At 46.9% G+C, this 15,000-nt stretch overlaps 1 protein-coding gene and 1 long non-coding RNA gene across 2 annotated transcripts in view; both read left to right on the forward strand.

Moving 5' to 3' along the window:
- LOC143293733 (uncharacterized) overlaps positions 1 to 11,451 on the forward strand; it is a 142,388-nt gene extending 130,937 nt beyond the window's left edge. The window contains exon 3 of the long non-coding RNA XR_013056799.1: positions 8,729 to 11,451. This is a non-coding gene — a long non-coding RNA (uncharacterized LOC143293733). The remainder of the gene's footprint in view (positions 1 to 8,728) is intronic.
- Positions 11,452 to 11,463: 12 nt separating this feature from the next.
- On the forward strand, positions 11,464 to 13,951 carry LOC143293732 (5-hydroxytryptamine receptor-like). Its single transcript, XM_076604935.1, has one exon. The coding sequence runs from the start codon at positions 11,480 to 11,482 to the stop codon at positions 12,992 to 12,994; it is 1,515 nt and encodes a 504-aa protein (XP_076461050.1). The 5' UTR covers positions 11,464 to 11,479; the 3' UTR covers positions 12,995 to 13,951.
- The last annotated feature ends 1,049 nt before the right edge of the window (positions 13,952 to 15,000 follow it).

The raw sequence follows: 15,000 nt of genomic DNA on the forward strand, positions 1-15,000 counted from the left end.
CTTTTCTTTTCTTATTCGGCTGGTTTTGTTTTGGTTTTTTTTGGTTTTTTTCCCCATGTCGAAAGTTTGAATTGGGGGCGTTCAGCTTTGTTCAGATGTCTTCTCGTAAAGTTGGTTCACGTAACATGGGCGGGTGACACAGATGATTGGCTCACACGTCACAGGAGCAGTTTGTGGAAGGAGACGCGTTGACGAATAGGGCACGTCTCAAAACAGAAAACGCGCTCGTCATGTACAACCTTGAAAGGTATTCAAACAACAACAAAATGCCACCTGAGAAAGAAAAGAAAACAAACCAAGCACCATCTGGTTCGCATAATCCATCGGAACCTATGATTAAAAACAAAATTCAAAATTCAGCGTGAAATCAGACTTAAGTTTAATCTTTCTTTCACCATTTTTCTTTTCCTTTTTTTTTTTTTTTTTTTTAATCCAAACCCTACATTTGCCCCGTGAATGACCGTATCCCTATCGTGTGTACTGGCTCGCTGAAATAGTCGCAATGTCTTGACATTGGCAGCACGGCAGACGAGTGAAATTTCACTGACGTATGACATACAGCAATCCATCTAACAGTAAGTGGGTTTGCTGTTCTATGTTCAGGAGATCTGGGTTCGAAATCCCCCTTTAGTTTGACTGGAAAATCGGACTGTGCGTCTTCTTCTTCTTCTGCGTTCACTCGTATGCACACGAGTGGGCTTTTACGTGTATGACCGTTTTTACCCCGCCGTGTAGGCAGCCATACTCCGTTTTCGGGGGTGTGCATGCTGGGTATGTTCTTGTTTCCATAACCCACCGAACGCTGACATGGATTACAGGATCTTTAACGTGCGTATTTGATCTTCTGCTTGCATATACACACGAAGGGGGTTCAGGCACTAGCAGGTCTGCGCATATGTTGACCTGGGAGATCGTAAAAATCTCCACCCTTTACCCACCAGGCGCCGTCACCGTGATTCGAACCCGGGACCCTCAGATTGACAGTCCAACGCTTTAACCACTCGGCTATTGCGCCCGTCTGTGCGTCTTGTGATTCGGATGAATTGAGGTCCCGTGTACAGCATGCACTTTGCGCGCTGAAAAAAAACCTCATGGCAAGGAATGTGTTGTCCTCTAGCACCAATCTGTAGAAGAAACCCACTCTGTAGGTACTCAAGTGTGTGTGCATGTACTCAAGGCCTGTTCTTTCTGTTCTTTCTCTGTCTGTGGACCTTGCAATTGGAATGAACTTCCTCTTTCGCTTCGTCAAGTCTCCACACTCAGTTCTTTCAAGTCTGGCCTTAAAACCCACCTCTTCCCAAAATAGCCTCCCTTCCCTGCCTCTTCCTTGTCTTTAGTCTCTCCAGTTTTAGAGTTATGCATGCGTGTGAATGACTGGTGTGAAAGCGCTTTGATTTGTCTATGCACAAGATTCGGCGCTATATAAATACCATTATTATTATTATTATCATTACTAAGCGTGTTGGGTTATGCTGCTGGTCAGCCTTAAAAATGTGGTGTAGCGTATATGGATTAGACAGGAAGAAAACAACAAACGTATGGGAAATATCATCGCTTTGGTTGTTTGTGGTTGTTTAGGTACTAGTTGCATGTCCTGTTCAGTATGGTAGATTATATGAATGAATGAATGAATAAATGAATAGATAAGTAAATACATAAATAAATAAGCACTCAACTCTCTCTCTCTCTCTCTCTTTCTCCCTCTCTCTCTCTCTCTGTCTCCCTGTCTCTCTCTCTCTCTGTGTCTGTATATCTTTGTTACGCTCTCTGTCTGTTAGTCAATTTGTTTCTATGTCTGTGGTGTGTGTGTGTGTGTGTGTGTGTGTGTGTGTGTGTGTGTGTGTGTGTGTGTGTGTGTGTGTGTGTGTGTGTGTGTCTCTCTCTCTCCCTCTCCCTCCCTCTCTCTCTCTCTCTCTCTCTCTCTGTAATATCAGTCTCAGTCTCTACCTGCCTCTGTCCGTCTCTTAGTGTCCATGCCTTCCTTCCTGCTGTCTCCATCTATGTCTGTCCAACTGTCTTTCGGTCGGTAGTGTCTCTCCCTCTCTTCTTCCCTTCCCCGCAACCCCCACCTCCCTTCTCTCTCTCTGTGTGTGCTTCCTCTTTTTTTCTGTAATACCCATACCTTATATTTACCCTTCCATGTGTCGCCGTTCAGTACAGAGTTGGGGAGCTGATGTTGAAGTATGCTCTTTACTTCCCTCACTCGTTCGGTCTACGAGTGTTGAGCCAGGCTTACCTTCCTTCCTTCTCTTCCGGCTCTTTGAGCACATATCGGCATATAATACAGCGTTCTTGATCGAGAAGCACCATGCACATTCTCTCTCTGTGTATCTGGGCCTGTCTACTTCTGTCGTTCTCTGTCTCTGTGTGTGTGTTTCTTTCCTTGTCTGTGTCTCTGTGTTCCTGTCTCTCTCTGTCTCTCTCCATCTATCCTCCTCCTCTCTCTCTCCCTCTTTCCCGACCCGCCCCCCCTCTCTCTCTCTTCTGCGTTCCTGCGTTCCTGCGTTCTCTTTCATCGTCGTTTAAAGACATGCACACACACACACCTCCACTGTGATTGTGTACAGGTATTTGTGGTAGGGCTAGTGTATGCGAGCAGTGTGTGTGTGTGTGTGTGTGTGTGTGTGTGTGTGTGTGTGTGTGTGTGTGTGTGTGTGTGTGTGTGTGTGTGTGTGTGTGTGTGTGTGTGTGTGTGTGTGTGTGTGTGTGTGTGTGCAAATCCAGGGTTTCACGGTTTCTGTTTTTGGCACACACACACACGAAAACACACACACACACACACACACACACACACACACACACACACACACACACACACACACACACACACACACACACATGTATAAAGCATTCCAATTTAGAAAAATTGCAATTTCGTGATCTTTTGTGCTGTAGGTGTTCTTTCATGTGATATATATCTTTTTCCCATTTATTCAAACTAATTTGACCCAATATAGATGTTGCTTGTCTAACCATCCACAGGGTCTATGGCCAAACGAATCTCTCCCTCTCTCTCTCTCCGTCTCTCTCTCTCTCTCTCTCTCTCTCTTACACTCCGCATTGTCCTCTTCAGTACTCAGCAGCAATAGCATTCTTCACAACAACAAACATGGTGCTCAGTTTCTGCTTAAATCGTATTCATTCATTTAGTGTCATTATTGCTATTATTATCATTTTGAATTAGTTAAAACAAAACTTTGTGTTTTTTTGTTTCCCGGCATAGTCTGTGACATCAATATTGCTTTGGGATTTTTTGTGTGTTACAACATCATCCTTTTATCCCAATTCATAATAAGAAAAACAGAAACACCCACACATACGAAACAAAAACAACAACAAATAAACAACAGTTACAAAACATACCCTTTAACCACGTTTTCAGAGAGGCATAATCTGCCTCTGCACCACACTCCCTGCTAAGGTGTATCTGACGGAGTAGTTAAACTGAGTGTTTGCATCGATCTATATATCAAGCTGATATATGTAGTCGCACGCAGATGATCTCTTCCTCAAAGAGGTGGGGGTGGGGGTTGGGGTTGGGGTTGTTGATGTTGTTGTTTTTTGTGGGGGGTTTGTTGTTTTTTGTTTGTAGGCACGGTTTATTCTCTGAATGATGTATGCGTTGCTGTTGTAAGACAGACACCAGACTGTCTCCTGTCCCGAAAAGACCTTTTGTTCACACACACACACACACACACACACACACACACACACACACACACACACACACACACACATACGGACACACACACACACACACACACACACACACACACACACATTCACACACAGAGACACACACGCGCATACGGACGCACGCACACACACACACACACACACACACACACACACACACACACACGGACGCACGCGCACTCGGGCGGGGGGTTGGGGAGCAGTTTTGAATGAACGACATGTTTGGACCGATGGAGCACATTTAACAGCAAAGCGATGGGGAAGAAAGGGAGAAGGGAGGGAGGTAGTGTGAAGGGATGGGGATCATCCCACGTATGCTGTCAGTGGGATTTTTCAGCAATCTCCCAACATGTCCCTGGGATAGGGAGGCGGGGGTGCGGGTGAATTTCAGCTTCCTTCAGAACGTTTGCACTCCGGCAAACAATAATGGCGTTCTCCAACGTCCCCCCCAGTGTCTGTTTTGGGATGGTGGGACAACCTGTGGTGATACACCGGTACAGATGATAATTGTACGTCCGAAACGAAGAGTTATGGAGCTGTTGCTTCTTTGGAAGCAGTGGTAGAAGATAATTTTGAAATCTGTGTATACTGTTGTATTTTGTGACGTGTAATTCTTAATCTATATATTTGTACCTAGATCAGCAATGACAATTTAACCGAGAAGGAAACAGCTTAGAGAGAGAGAGAGAGAGAGAGAGAGAGAGAGACAGAGACAGAGACAGAGAGGTGAATGACATATTCATCGTGCCATGACACCTTATGAAAAGGGTAAATCAAATGTCATCACACAATGTAGAAAAAGTAAAATATCTAGCAGTGTTATGTAAAGATATCCTAAAAGTCGAAATGAGAAGCTGGTTTAAGGTATGCAATGAGGTCGTATCTATTCTGAAGTTTGACTGCCTTGTCAAAGAACAAGGATAGATTATTTTTGTCACAGTGTCCAGTGGGCGACATCGGCAGACTTCGTGTGAAAACACATACATGTATGCTGTTCATACTGAAAAGGATTAAACACCAGCCTAATTCCACCAAGATGTGGAGAGATTAAAACGAAATGTTTGAAAACACATGTATGTTGCTGATACCTTAAAAAAAAAGAGAATTAAACAACAGTCTAAGTCCACCAACATCTGGACAAAATAAAACAAAATGCAATTTATCTTCTTTGACTTTACTTGGAGGACAAATGAAATTCCTATCATTGTGTGTGTGTGTGTGTGTGTGTGTGTGTGTGTGTGTGTGTGTGTGTGTGAGACAGACAGACAGACAGACAGACAGACAGAGAACCCGCCGTCTCGAAACACGGACCTTCTCTCTTCCCTAAACGGACACACTGTCCGCCAAGCCACCGTTAAATCTCTCCACAGAAACAGAAAGAGAGCGGTGTTCGTTCCTCACTTTGTCACGGCAAATGGGACATAATTAAGAAAGGTAGACATAGAAGCACGGTTTTTTTTGTTTTGTGTGTGTGTGTGTGTGTGTGTGTGTGTGTGTGTGTGTGTGTGTCTCATGTATTTCCTCCCTTTCTTTTTTGCCTTTGCACTTGGCATTACCCGACAGCTGCACTCTCCAGTCCAGGCTGCTTCATTCAAAGACACCACCACCTCCCGTTCCACACACCCATTCATCGGCTCTTCCTGTCTCCGTTCCAGCGCCAGCCGTCACCCGCAGGGATCTATCAATGTTAGATTGCCGCCACGAAGCTTCGTACCAGAGGAGACCATGCACTGCTGCTGAAGAGACCACGCACTGCTGCTGAAGAGACCATGCACTGCTGTTGAAGAGACCATGTTGAAGAGACCATGCACTGCTGTTGAAGAGACCACGCACTGCTGTTGAAGAGACCATGCACTGCTGCTGAAGAGACCATGCACTGCTGCTGAAGAGACCATGCACTGCTGCTGAAGAGACCATGCACTGCTGCTGAAGAGACCACGCACTGCTGCTGAAGAAGGAGAAGGAATTCTTGTTTTATGTCCCGTCACACATATCGGTGATTGAAGACATTTTGTTAAAGTATTTATGAATACATTTGAGTATTATCGGTTAGAAGGGGTGGGAGATGTGAATGAATGGAGGGTTGGGGGGAAACTGGGCAAATGAGGGTGAAATGAGGGTGATATATATATATAAAATCTAAATACAATTACAGGAAATTACTTAAAAGACTTCGTAAAAGAGAAGTCGTTAAACTGACACGCGAAACAACAGATACATCTAACATCATACCGTCAGAAACGAATGCGCCAACATTATTTATCCCTTCCCTGTATGAATTTTAGCCCGAGCCTGCCCCCTCCCCACACACACACATACACACCTTCCCGTTCCCCCCATGAATCTGCCGACACTAAAGACCTCGACACGAACTCATGAATCCACAAACAAGGAAGTTAAGTGTAAATCCAAAAAGCATGATACTAGGACATCAACTGTCGCAAAATTTGGGTCGATTAACTTTTTTTTTTTCTGCATTTAGATAATGATGGATGAGAACGAGCACAGAAAAACAAAAACAAAAACAAAAAAACAATGCTGCTTAGAAGTGCCAGAAAAGAAAAAAAGGAGAAAAAAAAGCGTCGCAGCTCAAAGACTCATGTCTAATCCTCGTTAATAAAGAGTTGCGTTTTGTCATCTCTTGTCTTGGAATCTATTCAGAATCGAGACCACTTGGCTGGCTTTCAGTGTCCAAATCGCCCATTCTTTATCATGTTCTTGGCGAATGGAATATGAATCATGAGAATGTGTCCCGATTTTTTTTTTTTTTTTTTTTTTTTTTTTTTTTGCGTGGCTAGTGTTGAGCAACAACAAACAAATGATTTATTTCTTACTTTGTTGATGATGGTTGGGGCATGCTTTTGTGAAAGAGGAAGTGAGTTCGTTATTTTCTTTCTCTGCAAAATAAAAGGCTTTGGGAACGAACAGGCAGGCCATCGCGAACGCTCAGTCTTATCTCCATTCCGTCCATGCAGTGCCAGCGCTCTTCAGAGGATATGACGCTGGTTATGACATCATAATTATGACGTCTTTTTCTGTCTGGCTCTTCATTTTCCAGCAGCCTTCAACTCTCTCAATCCTTGTCTTTTTCTGGTCTGCTCTTTCACGTCCTCCGTTTCAGATGTCGTCGTGGCTATCAGCGGCGTTATCATTTTATTTTGAATAAACATGGGTTGAGTTGGTTGTGTCGCCTTCTGGTGGGGCTTGTAGTCGCCTGAGAATGAGATTTCGCTGAACATTTGTCTTGTTATCAAAAATAATTTGTCATTATATGATTTAAACTTCCTTCTTCTTCTGCGTTCACTCGTATGCACACGAGTGGGCTTTTACGTTTATGACCGTTTTTACCCCGCCATGCAGGCAGCCATACTCCGTTTTCGGGGGGGTGCATGCTGGGTATGTTCTTGTTTCCTTAACCCACCGAACGCTGACATGGATTACAGGATCTTTAACGTGCGTATTTGATCTTCCTGCTTGCATATACACACGAAGGGGGTTCAGGCACTAGCAGGTCTGCACATATGTTGACCTGGGAGATCGTAAAAATCTCCACCCATTACCCACCAGGCGCCGTCAACGTGATTCGAACCCGGGACCCTCAGATTGACAGTCCAACGCTTTAACCACTCGGCTATTGCGCCCGTCATATGATTTAAACTAATAGTCACTATTATTTTCATTAATCTCATTTTCATTATCATTAATGCACGCAGCTTGATAACTTTTTTCTTTTGTGTGTGTGTGTGTGGAGGGGAGAGGGGGTGGCAGGGGAGTAGGGGGGGGGGGGATGGGGGGTGTATGGGTAGGGGGATGAGGGTAACACGGACCTCGTACAAAAAGTGACCCCTTTCATTACTTTCATCCTGTCTCAGTCTTACCCATTCATTGCCAGTGGTGTGTGTGTGTGTGTGTGTGTGTGTGTGTGTGTGTGTGTGTGTGTGTGTGTGTGCGTGCGTGTGTGTGCGTGTGCGTGTGCGTATGTGTTTCTTCGACCACAGACACCATCATGATTTTGCCATGTATTTGCTTGAGCAACTTAGTTCCTGAAATGGATGAGGTCTGGGTGCTATAAAGAGAAAAAGAAACGCGCAATTGCTTTTCCATTATTCTCGGAAATAAAAAGAATACTCTCTCTCTCTCTCTCTCTCTCTCTCTCTCTCTCTGTCTCTGTCTGTGTGTCTGTCTGTCTGTCTGTCTGTATCTGTCTCTGTCTCTCTCTGTGTCCTGACCTTTCTCTGCCTCTGTTGCTATCTCTGTCTGTCTGTCTGTCCGTCTCTGTCTCTGTCTCTCTCTCTCTCTGTCCCACCATTCTCTGTCTCTCTCTCTGTTTCTCTGTCTCTCTGTGTGTTGTCTCACTCTCCCACCCTCTGGATATGTGTCCTACGCTTTCTTTCTGTCCGTCCTATTCTCCTCTCTCTCTCTCTCTCGTTTTGGTTTTGGTTTTCATCAATATTATTACTATTGATGCATGTTGTTATTTGTATTATGAACCCCCATGTCATTAGGGCTGTAAAGCTATTGACATTAAAGTGTTCAGTGTTCAGTGTTCTCTCCTTCTCTGTCCCACCATTCTCTCTCTCTTTCACTCTCTCTGTTTGTCTCTGTGTGTGTGTCTCTCTCTCCCACTCACTGGATTTCCGTCCTACTCTTTCTTTCTATCCGCCCTGTTCTCCTCTCTTTGTCTCTCTCTCTCTCTCTTTATCCCACCCACCCCCTCTCTTTCTCTCCCTCCCATCGCTTCTTCTCACCTCCCCCCCCCCCCTCTCTCTCTGTGTCTCTGTGTGTTCCCTCTATCAGATTCCACTCAGTTATCACTGCCCTTATTTCCTCTTCACACCGACACCCCCCCCCCTCCGTCCCTCTCTCCCAATGCCACCATGCCATCCTTCCTTCCTTCCTTCCTTCCTTCCATCCCGTCGGACCACTAGGCGAGGAGGAGAGGAGGAGGAGGAGGAGGAAGGGAAGCAAAGGAGGATTAGGACATTTTCCTCAGCTGATGACATTTCTAATAGATGCTGAATTTATTTTGCAGGCCATACAAAAGGAGGAAGCGTGCAGCCAGGATCGATGCTATAAACCCCCTCCACCCCATCATCCACGCACCGACCCCTTTCCCTACCCTACTCCCTCCCCAACCCCCACCCCCCCCGACCCCCCACCCCATCACTCCACACTCAAGGCGCAACGCAGGGGAAGGGGACAGGAGGAGGAAGAGAAGGAGAAGGAGGAGGAGGAGGAGGAGGAAGAGGAGGGACGAGAATCCAGTCAACAGTCGACACACGCTGAGGGATAAGGATGATGATGCTGCTTCCCGCTGCTGTCGCTGCTGCTGTACCACCACCCACCTCTACCACCCTTCCACTCTCCTTCCGCTAGTGGTGGTGGTGGGCTTCAGACGTCCCCTCCACCCCCCCCCCCCCGCCCCCACCCTTACCACCGTGCGTGCGTGTGTGTATCTCTGTGCGTGTGTGTGCGTGAGTGAGTGTGTCTGGGTGTGTCATTGCTGCTACTGCCGGTGGTGGTAGTGAAGGTGGTGGTGGTGGTGGTTGTGGTGGTGGTGGTGCTAGTCAGTGCTCGGCTGTGACGGTGGCAGAGTGGACCTCTACTATACCCCCCAACCCCCCCCCCCCCCCCCCACGTGCCCCCTCTCCACCTACCCACCCCTCCTCCCTACCCGGGGGTCCTGAGACAAGTTCGGCTGTCTGACTTTTCGACCCGACTCTGTCTGCACTGGGCCCTGTCTTCTTCCTGTTTGCCTCTACTTTCTGCCTGCCTTCGTGTCCGTTTATTTGCCCGACTGACTAGGCTGTGGTACTGAGTACTCATCGAAGTGCTGTCCAGATACTGGGTCAGTGTGCTGTTGTTGTCGTTCTTGTTTTCTTCTGCTCGGCGTGGTGATCGTGGCCGTGGGCTGATCCCTAGGTGATAAAGTTGTGACGGGGGGGGAAAAAAGAAAAAGAAAAAAAAAAAAAAGGAAAAAAGAAAAGCAATTAGCGAAATACATGAATAATTTAAAACCTTGCTCTCTTTATTTGAAACTGCATGTCCGTGTCGTCTCTTGCCATTTGTGAATTTAAGGACAGTGATAATCGATAAGAATCAGGTCTTTATATATATATATATATAAATAACATTGAGTTGAAGTTAAAAAGCGATACAAACCTCTCTTGTTAAAACATTCTAGAGAAGATACAGAATAGTTTCGTTGGATGCTCCTTTATCTCACGGAGTCGACGCAAGAGAACTTCTTCTACCATCTTATTTCATATCTCAACGACTCTCCGATCAGAGCAGAACTGTCAGTTTGAGACTACCTGGTCTGGACTGCGTCGTTCAGTGGTTCGTCATTGAAACATAGTGTCCAAAGAGCACGACTAATACTCTGCCGAAGCGAAGTGATTTCACCACAAAGCCAGCGTCAGTGGGAGCACAGCCAGCATTTCTGTACATAGGACCAAGTCACTTGTGTGGCGTAGAAAACGAAACACTTGTCTTCATACAGCATAGAGTGATCTGTAACATCTGTGCAGCCACTGGAGGACTTACAATATGCTGATGAATCGCATGGAGTGAGGATATATTTCATGCTATCTGATGACGCGCGTTCTTTCTTTCTTTCTTTCTGCCAGCATCAAGTCGTCATTGTAGTCTGTAGGGCCACGTGTGACGGGGACGTAACCAACTACAAACTCCGTGATAAACGAAGCAACTCAATAACCAGTTAGACAAAGTTATTTCCCCACAACACTAAACTGACTTCCAGGCCCACACTGTCGTCACGTTGTTATACCGTCGACTCAAGTTTCATTTGTACAAGTGAACGTGCAGTAGTGCAAAAACCCGGTTTTCTGTCCGTGGGGTGATCGATCTGATCGCGATGTTGAGACTTACAGGGCCTACTTGTTGAAATGCTCTCCACTGGGTGAACTGTTTCATGTGCTTGCGATATCACCACCCACAAGATATCTATGTCAGCGGAGTGTCACACACTGGAGTTAAAGACGATTCACAGTGACCCAAACAGCCTTTTTGAAACCTGCCTAGGTTCGAAACGTACATCTGTTTAACTCTTCTTACTGCTTCACTATATCGAAATGTGTGCCATATACATTCTTAAAAGCCAGTGCTATTGCACTTTGAATCAATCAAACAAGCCAAGTTCAACGAAAGGATGTAAAGAAATGACAAAGTGACATATTAACCCACAGACTGAATCAATGTTTTCCCAGATTCAGACGTGCCATCTGTGTGTATCCAGACCCGTGCAGTAAGATGACTGTTGTGATGTTAGCTATCGCCTTTCATCACGCGCTGCGCATTCCCTGGTGCAGGTGGAAGTACTTCTTCAAAAGACTTTAACAACAGTCAGGTGTCTCAGCATCAGAACTGATTTAAAGATCAAAACAAAACGAAACTTAATGCTCAAGTGATCGGTTTTTTTGTTGTTGTTTTTTCTTAACGCTTGATCATAATCTCACCCACAAACAATACCGATCCCAGACTGGTTGGTGCCACAGAAAGACAATATATGTGGCATTGTCTGAACACCCTTTATCAGCAGATCATGCAAGCTATGTCAGAGCATGAAGCACATTTGATCTTGTGAACATTAACGCTGTATAAACGCATACAAAGTCTAAGTGAGTGAAGGGGAAACACAAAGGAGCATTTTTTGCTTGTATTTCTGATTATAAGACGAAAAGTTAAAACGTACCTACTGCGCGTCTTATCCATCCCAGTAATGCAAAGTTCAAAACCCGCTACCATGGTGACGACACCCAGCATGTCCACCGTCACTTACGGAGTGAGTGACGGTGTCAACCTGATCCACACATACATCCTGAACGTCACCTCCAACGACTCCTTCGCAGACATGACCACCAGCGGCGCGGTGACCTCCCACAACCTGACCCTGGACGTTGTGGACTTCCAGGGCCTGGAAGTCAGCACAGGAGGGGGAGGAGGAGGGGGAGGAGGAGGAGGAGGGGCGGAGGCCAAGAACAAGAGTGTCCTGGGGCCGCCCTTCAGGCTGACGGTGTACAGCGACGAGCACCTGATCGGCACCAGCGTGGTGCTGGGCATCATGATCCTCTGCTGCATCATCGGCAACTGCTTCGTCATCGCCGCCGTGGTGCTGGAGCGGTCGCTGCACAACGTGGCCAACTACCTGATCCTGTCGCTGGCCGTGGCCGACCTGATGGTGGCCGTGCTGGTCATGCCGCTGTCCGTGGTGGCGGAGATCTCCAGGGTGTGGTTCCTGCCCTCGGAGGTGTGCGACATGTGGATCTCCTTCGACGTGCTGTGCTGCACGGCCTCCATCCTGCACCTGGTGGCCATCGCCTTGGACAGGTACTGGGCCGTCACCTCCATCGACTACATGCGGCGCCGCAGCGCCCGCCGGATCCTGCTGATGATCCTCATCGTATGGATCGTGGCACTCACTATCTCGATCCCGCCGCTGTTCGGCTGGAGGGACTCCTCCAACGACCCAGACATCACGGGCCAGTGCATCATCTCCCAGGACCACGGCTACACGGTCTTCTCCACAGTAGGGGCCTTCTACCTGCCCATGTTCATCATGATCTGCATCTACTCCCGCATCTACGTGGTGGCCAGGCGGCGCATCCGCAAAGACAAGTTCAACAAAAAGAAGCGGGAAGCGGCAGCGGCCAGATCGGAGTGTCAGTCCATGGCCACCGAACACATCGCCCTGACAGTGACTGTGGCCCCCCAGCCCGAATACTCCGTCATTTCAAACTGCAACGGATGCTCGCCCGAGAAAACCCTCTCCCCGATAAGCCACCACAAAAACGGGCTGTCCAACAACAGCGCGGACGCTGACTCTAGATCCAACATATGTTCGCTGGACAGCCCTGGGGGCCCTCGGGGGAACGGGCAGACCCTGGGCTACACCAACGGGATCGAGGCCGACCCCCCCACCACCATCCTGGACAGGCCCCCGGGGGGTAGAGGGGGGGATGGCGCCAAGAAACCGTGTCTGCCGTCCAGCCGGCAGAGGGACAAGCTGGAGCAGAAGCGGGAGCGGAAGGCGGCGCGGACCTTGGCCATCATCACGGGAGCCTTCCTCCTGTGCTGGCTGCCCTTCTTCATCGTGGCGTTGACGGCTCCCTTCATCCGGGGCTCTGTCAACATCCCCACCATCGTGGAGAGCTTCCTGCTGTGGCTGGGCTACCTCAACAGCCTTCTCAACCCCATCATCTACACCATCTTCAGTCCAGAGTTCAGAAACGCATTCCGGAAAATCCTGTTCGGGAAATACTCACGTCGACGCAGGTGACGGTGCAGTGTCTTCTGTGTGCAGAGAATGTTAAGGTCATTGAAGTCTGCACAAACTGGGCTGTAGTTGAGGACATCTTCAGAGAGTGTGCCGGAACTGCATGTGTCTTTAAACAAAGTGGTGAGATTGTAGAAACCTTCAGAGACTGTACTGGTGTATCTGTGGTCTTCAAGCAATGAGCAATGGTTTTTGAAACATGTTGGTTGGGGCGGGGGAGGGTGGGAGTGAGGGGAGGGGGGTGGGGCGGGGGCAGCGGAAGTCTTCAAAGAGATTTCTGACCCTACATTCAGTGTCTTGGCTGCTCATTTTGTATCGGGACAGATGGATGTTCCAATGAGATACGTGATGCTTCTACACTGGATTTTCTCTTCTTCGCCGACCACGCGTGCTGTATCCAGATTGCTCAAGTCTCCTCAGAGACCTACTACGGTACATTCAAAGACCAGGTGCCGCTGAATGATCTGGCGGGATTAACGATGATTTCACAGTGTCTTGTGACGCTGCATAACCCACAGCCGACAGTTCACTCGACCAGACCTGAACTGCATTGTCTACAGATTTGTGTAATCCGTGTGCAACTGACCTACATTATTCTGTGGTGCCCGTGCATGCTGAATGAGGCACAACACGATATGTAAGTATACGTTATGACTGCCATTTTGTATTCACGGTTTTCATTCAATGTCTCCATGCTCATCTTCGTCCATTTCCGTGACCTTTGCTATGTATGTGTAAATATGTCTATAGATTTTGAAGCCCGACTTTTGTTTTGCCATTTTATTTTGAATTGAAACAAAAGCACAAGTCCCTTGCCAGACCATAAAGTCGTTGCATATGTGTAAACTGTTCGTCACGGATGTATTGTATTCAGTCAATGCGCAGTGTAACGACATGCTGTGCCAGATATGAATAAATAATGTTATTCATCAAAACTCTAAACAGTTTGGTATTCACTGACGGTTGTTGTGATTATTTCGCCTATTCACAAAGTGTAAGAATAATAGGAATGCACACACACACACACACACACACACGCACACACACACACACACACACACACACACATTCACGTTTACATTCACATACACCCACTCTCGGAGAGAGAGAGAGAGAGAGAGAGAGAGAGAGAGAGAGAGAGAGAGAGAGAGAGAGTATAATAATTGTATGTGTGTGCGTATAATTGTGTGTGTGTGGGTGGTTGGGTGGGTGGTTGTGTTTGTGTGAGAATATTGCCGGTGTTCATGCACATGTTATTGTTGTTGTTCTTTTCGGACTGATTATCATACAATTGGTACCCCAGATTCATCTATTAAGCGCGTAAGAAAATGCTATTGGCGTTTTTACTCATTACAGGCTAATAAAGCACTGTATTGTTGCTATCTTTCATAAAGAAATGATGATCTTTATTCCTTGGTGGAACAATTCGGTGTGCTCTCTTCTCAGAGAGCAGGCGCCACAACAGTGCAGCTCGACCCATTATTCCCTGTCTGATTACGTGAATGTGTGCTGTGCCACCCATTTCTTCCTCAATCTGCACGTGTAATTGTTTCCTTACGACCGTTTTATTTCATTTATTCATAGTTAATTTTCTGCAGAATTTCGCTGTTTACAAAAATATATATATATATTTGATTGCCCATCCAGTGAAACCCTTAATTCAGTCTGAAAACCGTCACGGGCTTAGCAGGTGGTGTCCGTCGAATGATGAATCAGTGTAGGTACTAATGAAAATCACCCGAAGCGTCTGAGAGGTATTGCAGGGTCTCCTCTGGTGTGTGGCCTCCTGGCGACGTAACATTTATAGATCCACGTGGACTGCCAGCACATTGTCTGTGGGTGACGATCCTAGGTGTTGATGTGCTCGGGAGACTCAGGATGAGCAGGTTTAGTTAATTTGGGCAGCAAAACAGAGAATTATACAAATTAAATAAGTTCTTCGAGGATTAAAAAAAAAAACAAGAAGCCTGGATTCCTAAGGAATCTTCCATGTGTGTTTAGTGATTGTT

This window comes from Babylonia areolata, chromosome 19 (genome assembly GCF_041734735.1).
Source record: "Babylonia areolata isolate BAREFJ2019XMU chromosome 19, ASM4173473v1, whole genome shotgun sequence".
In the NCBI taxonomy this organism is placed as follows: Eukaryota; Metazoa; Mollusca; class Gastropoda; order Neogastropoda; family Buccinidae; genus Babylonia; species Babylonia areolata.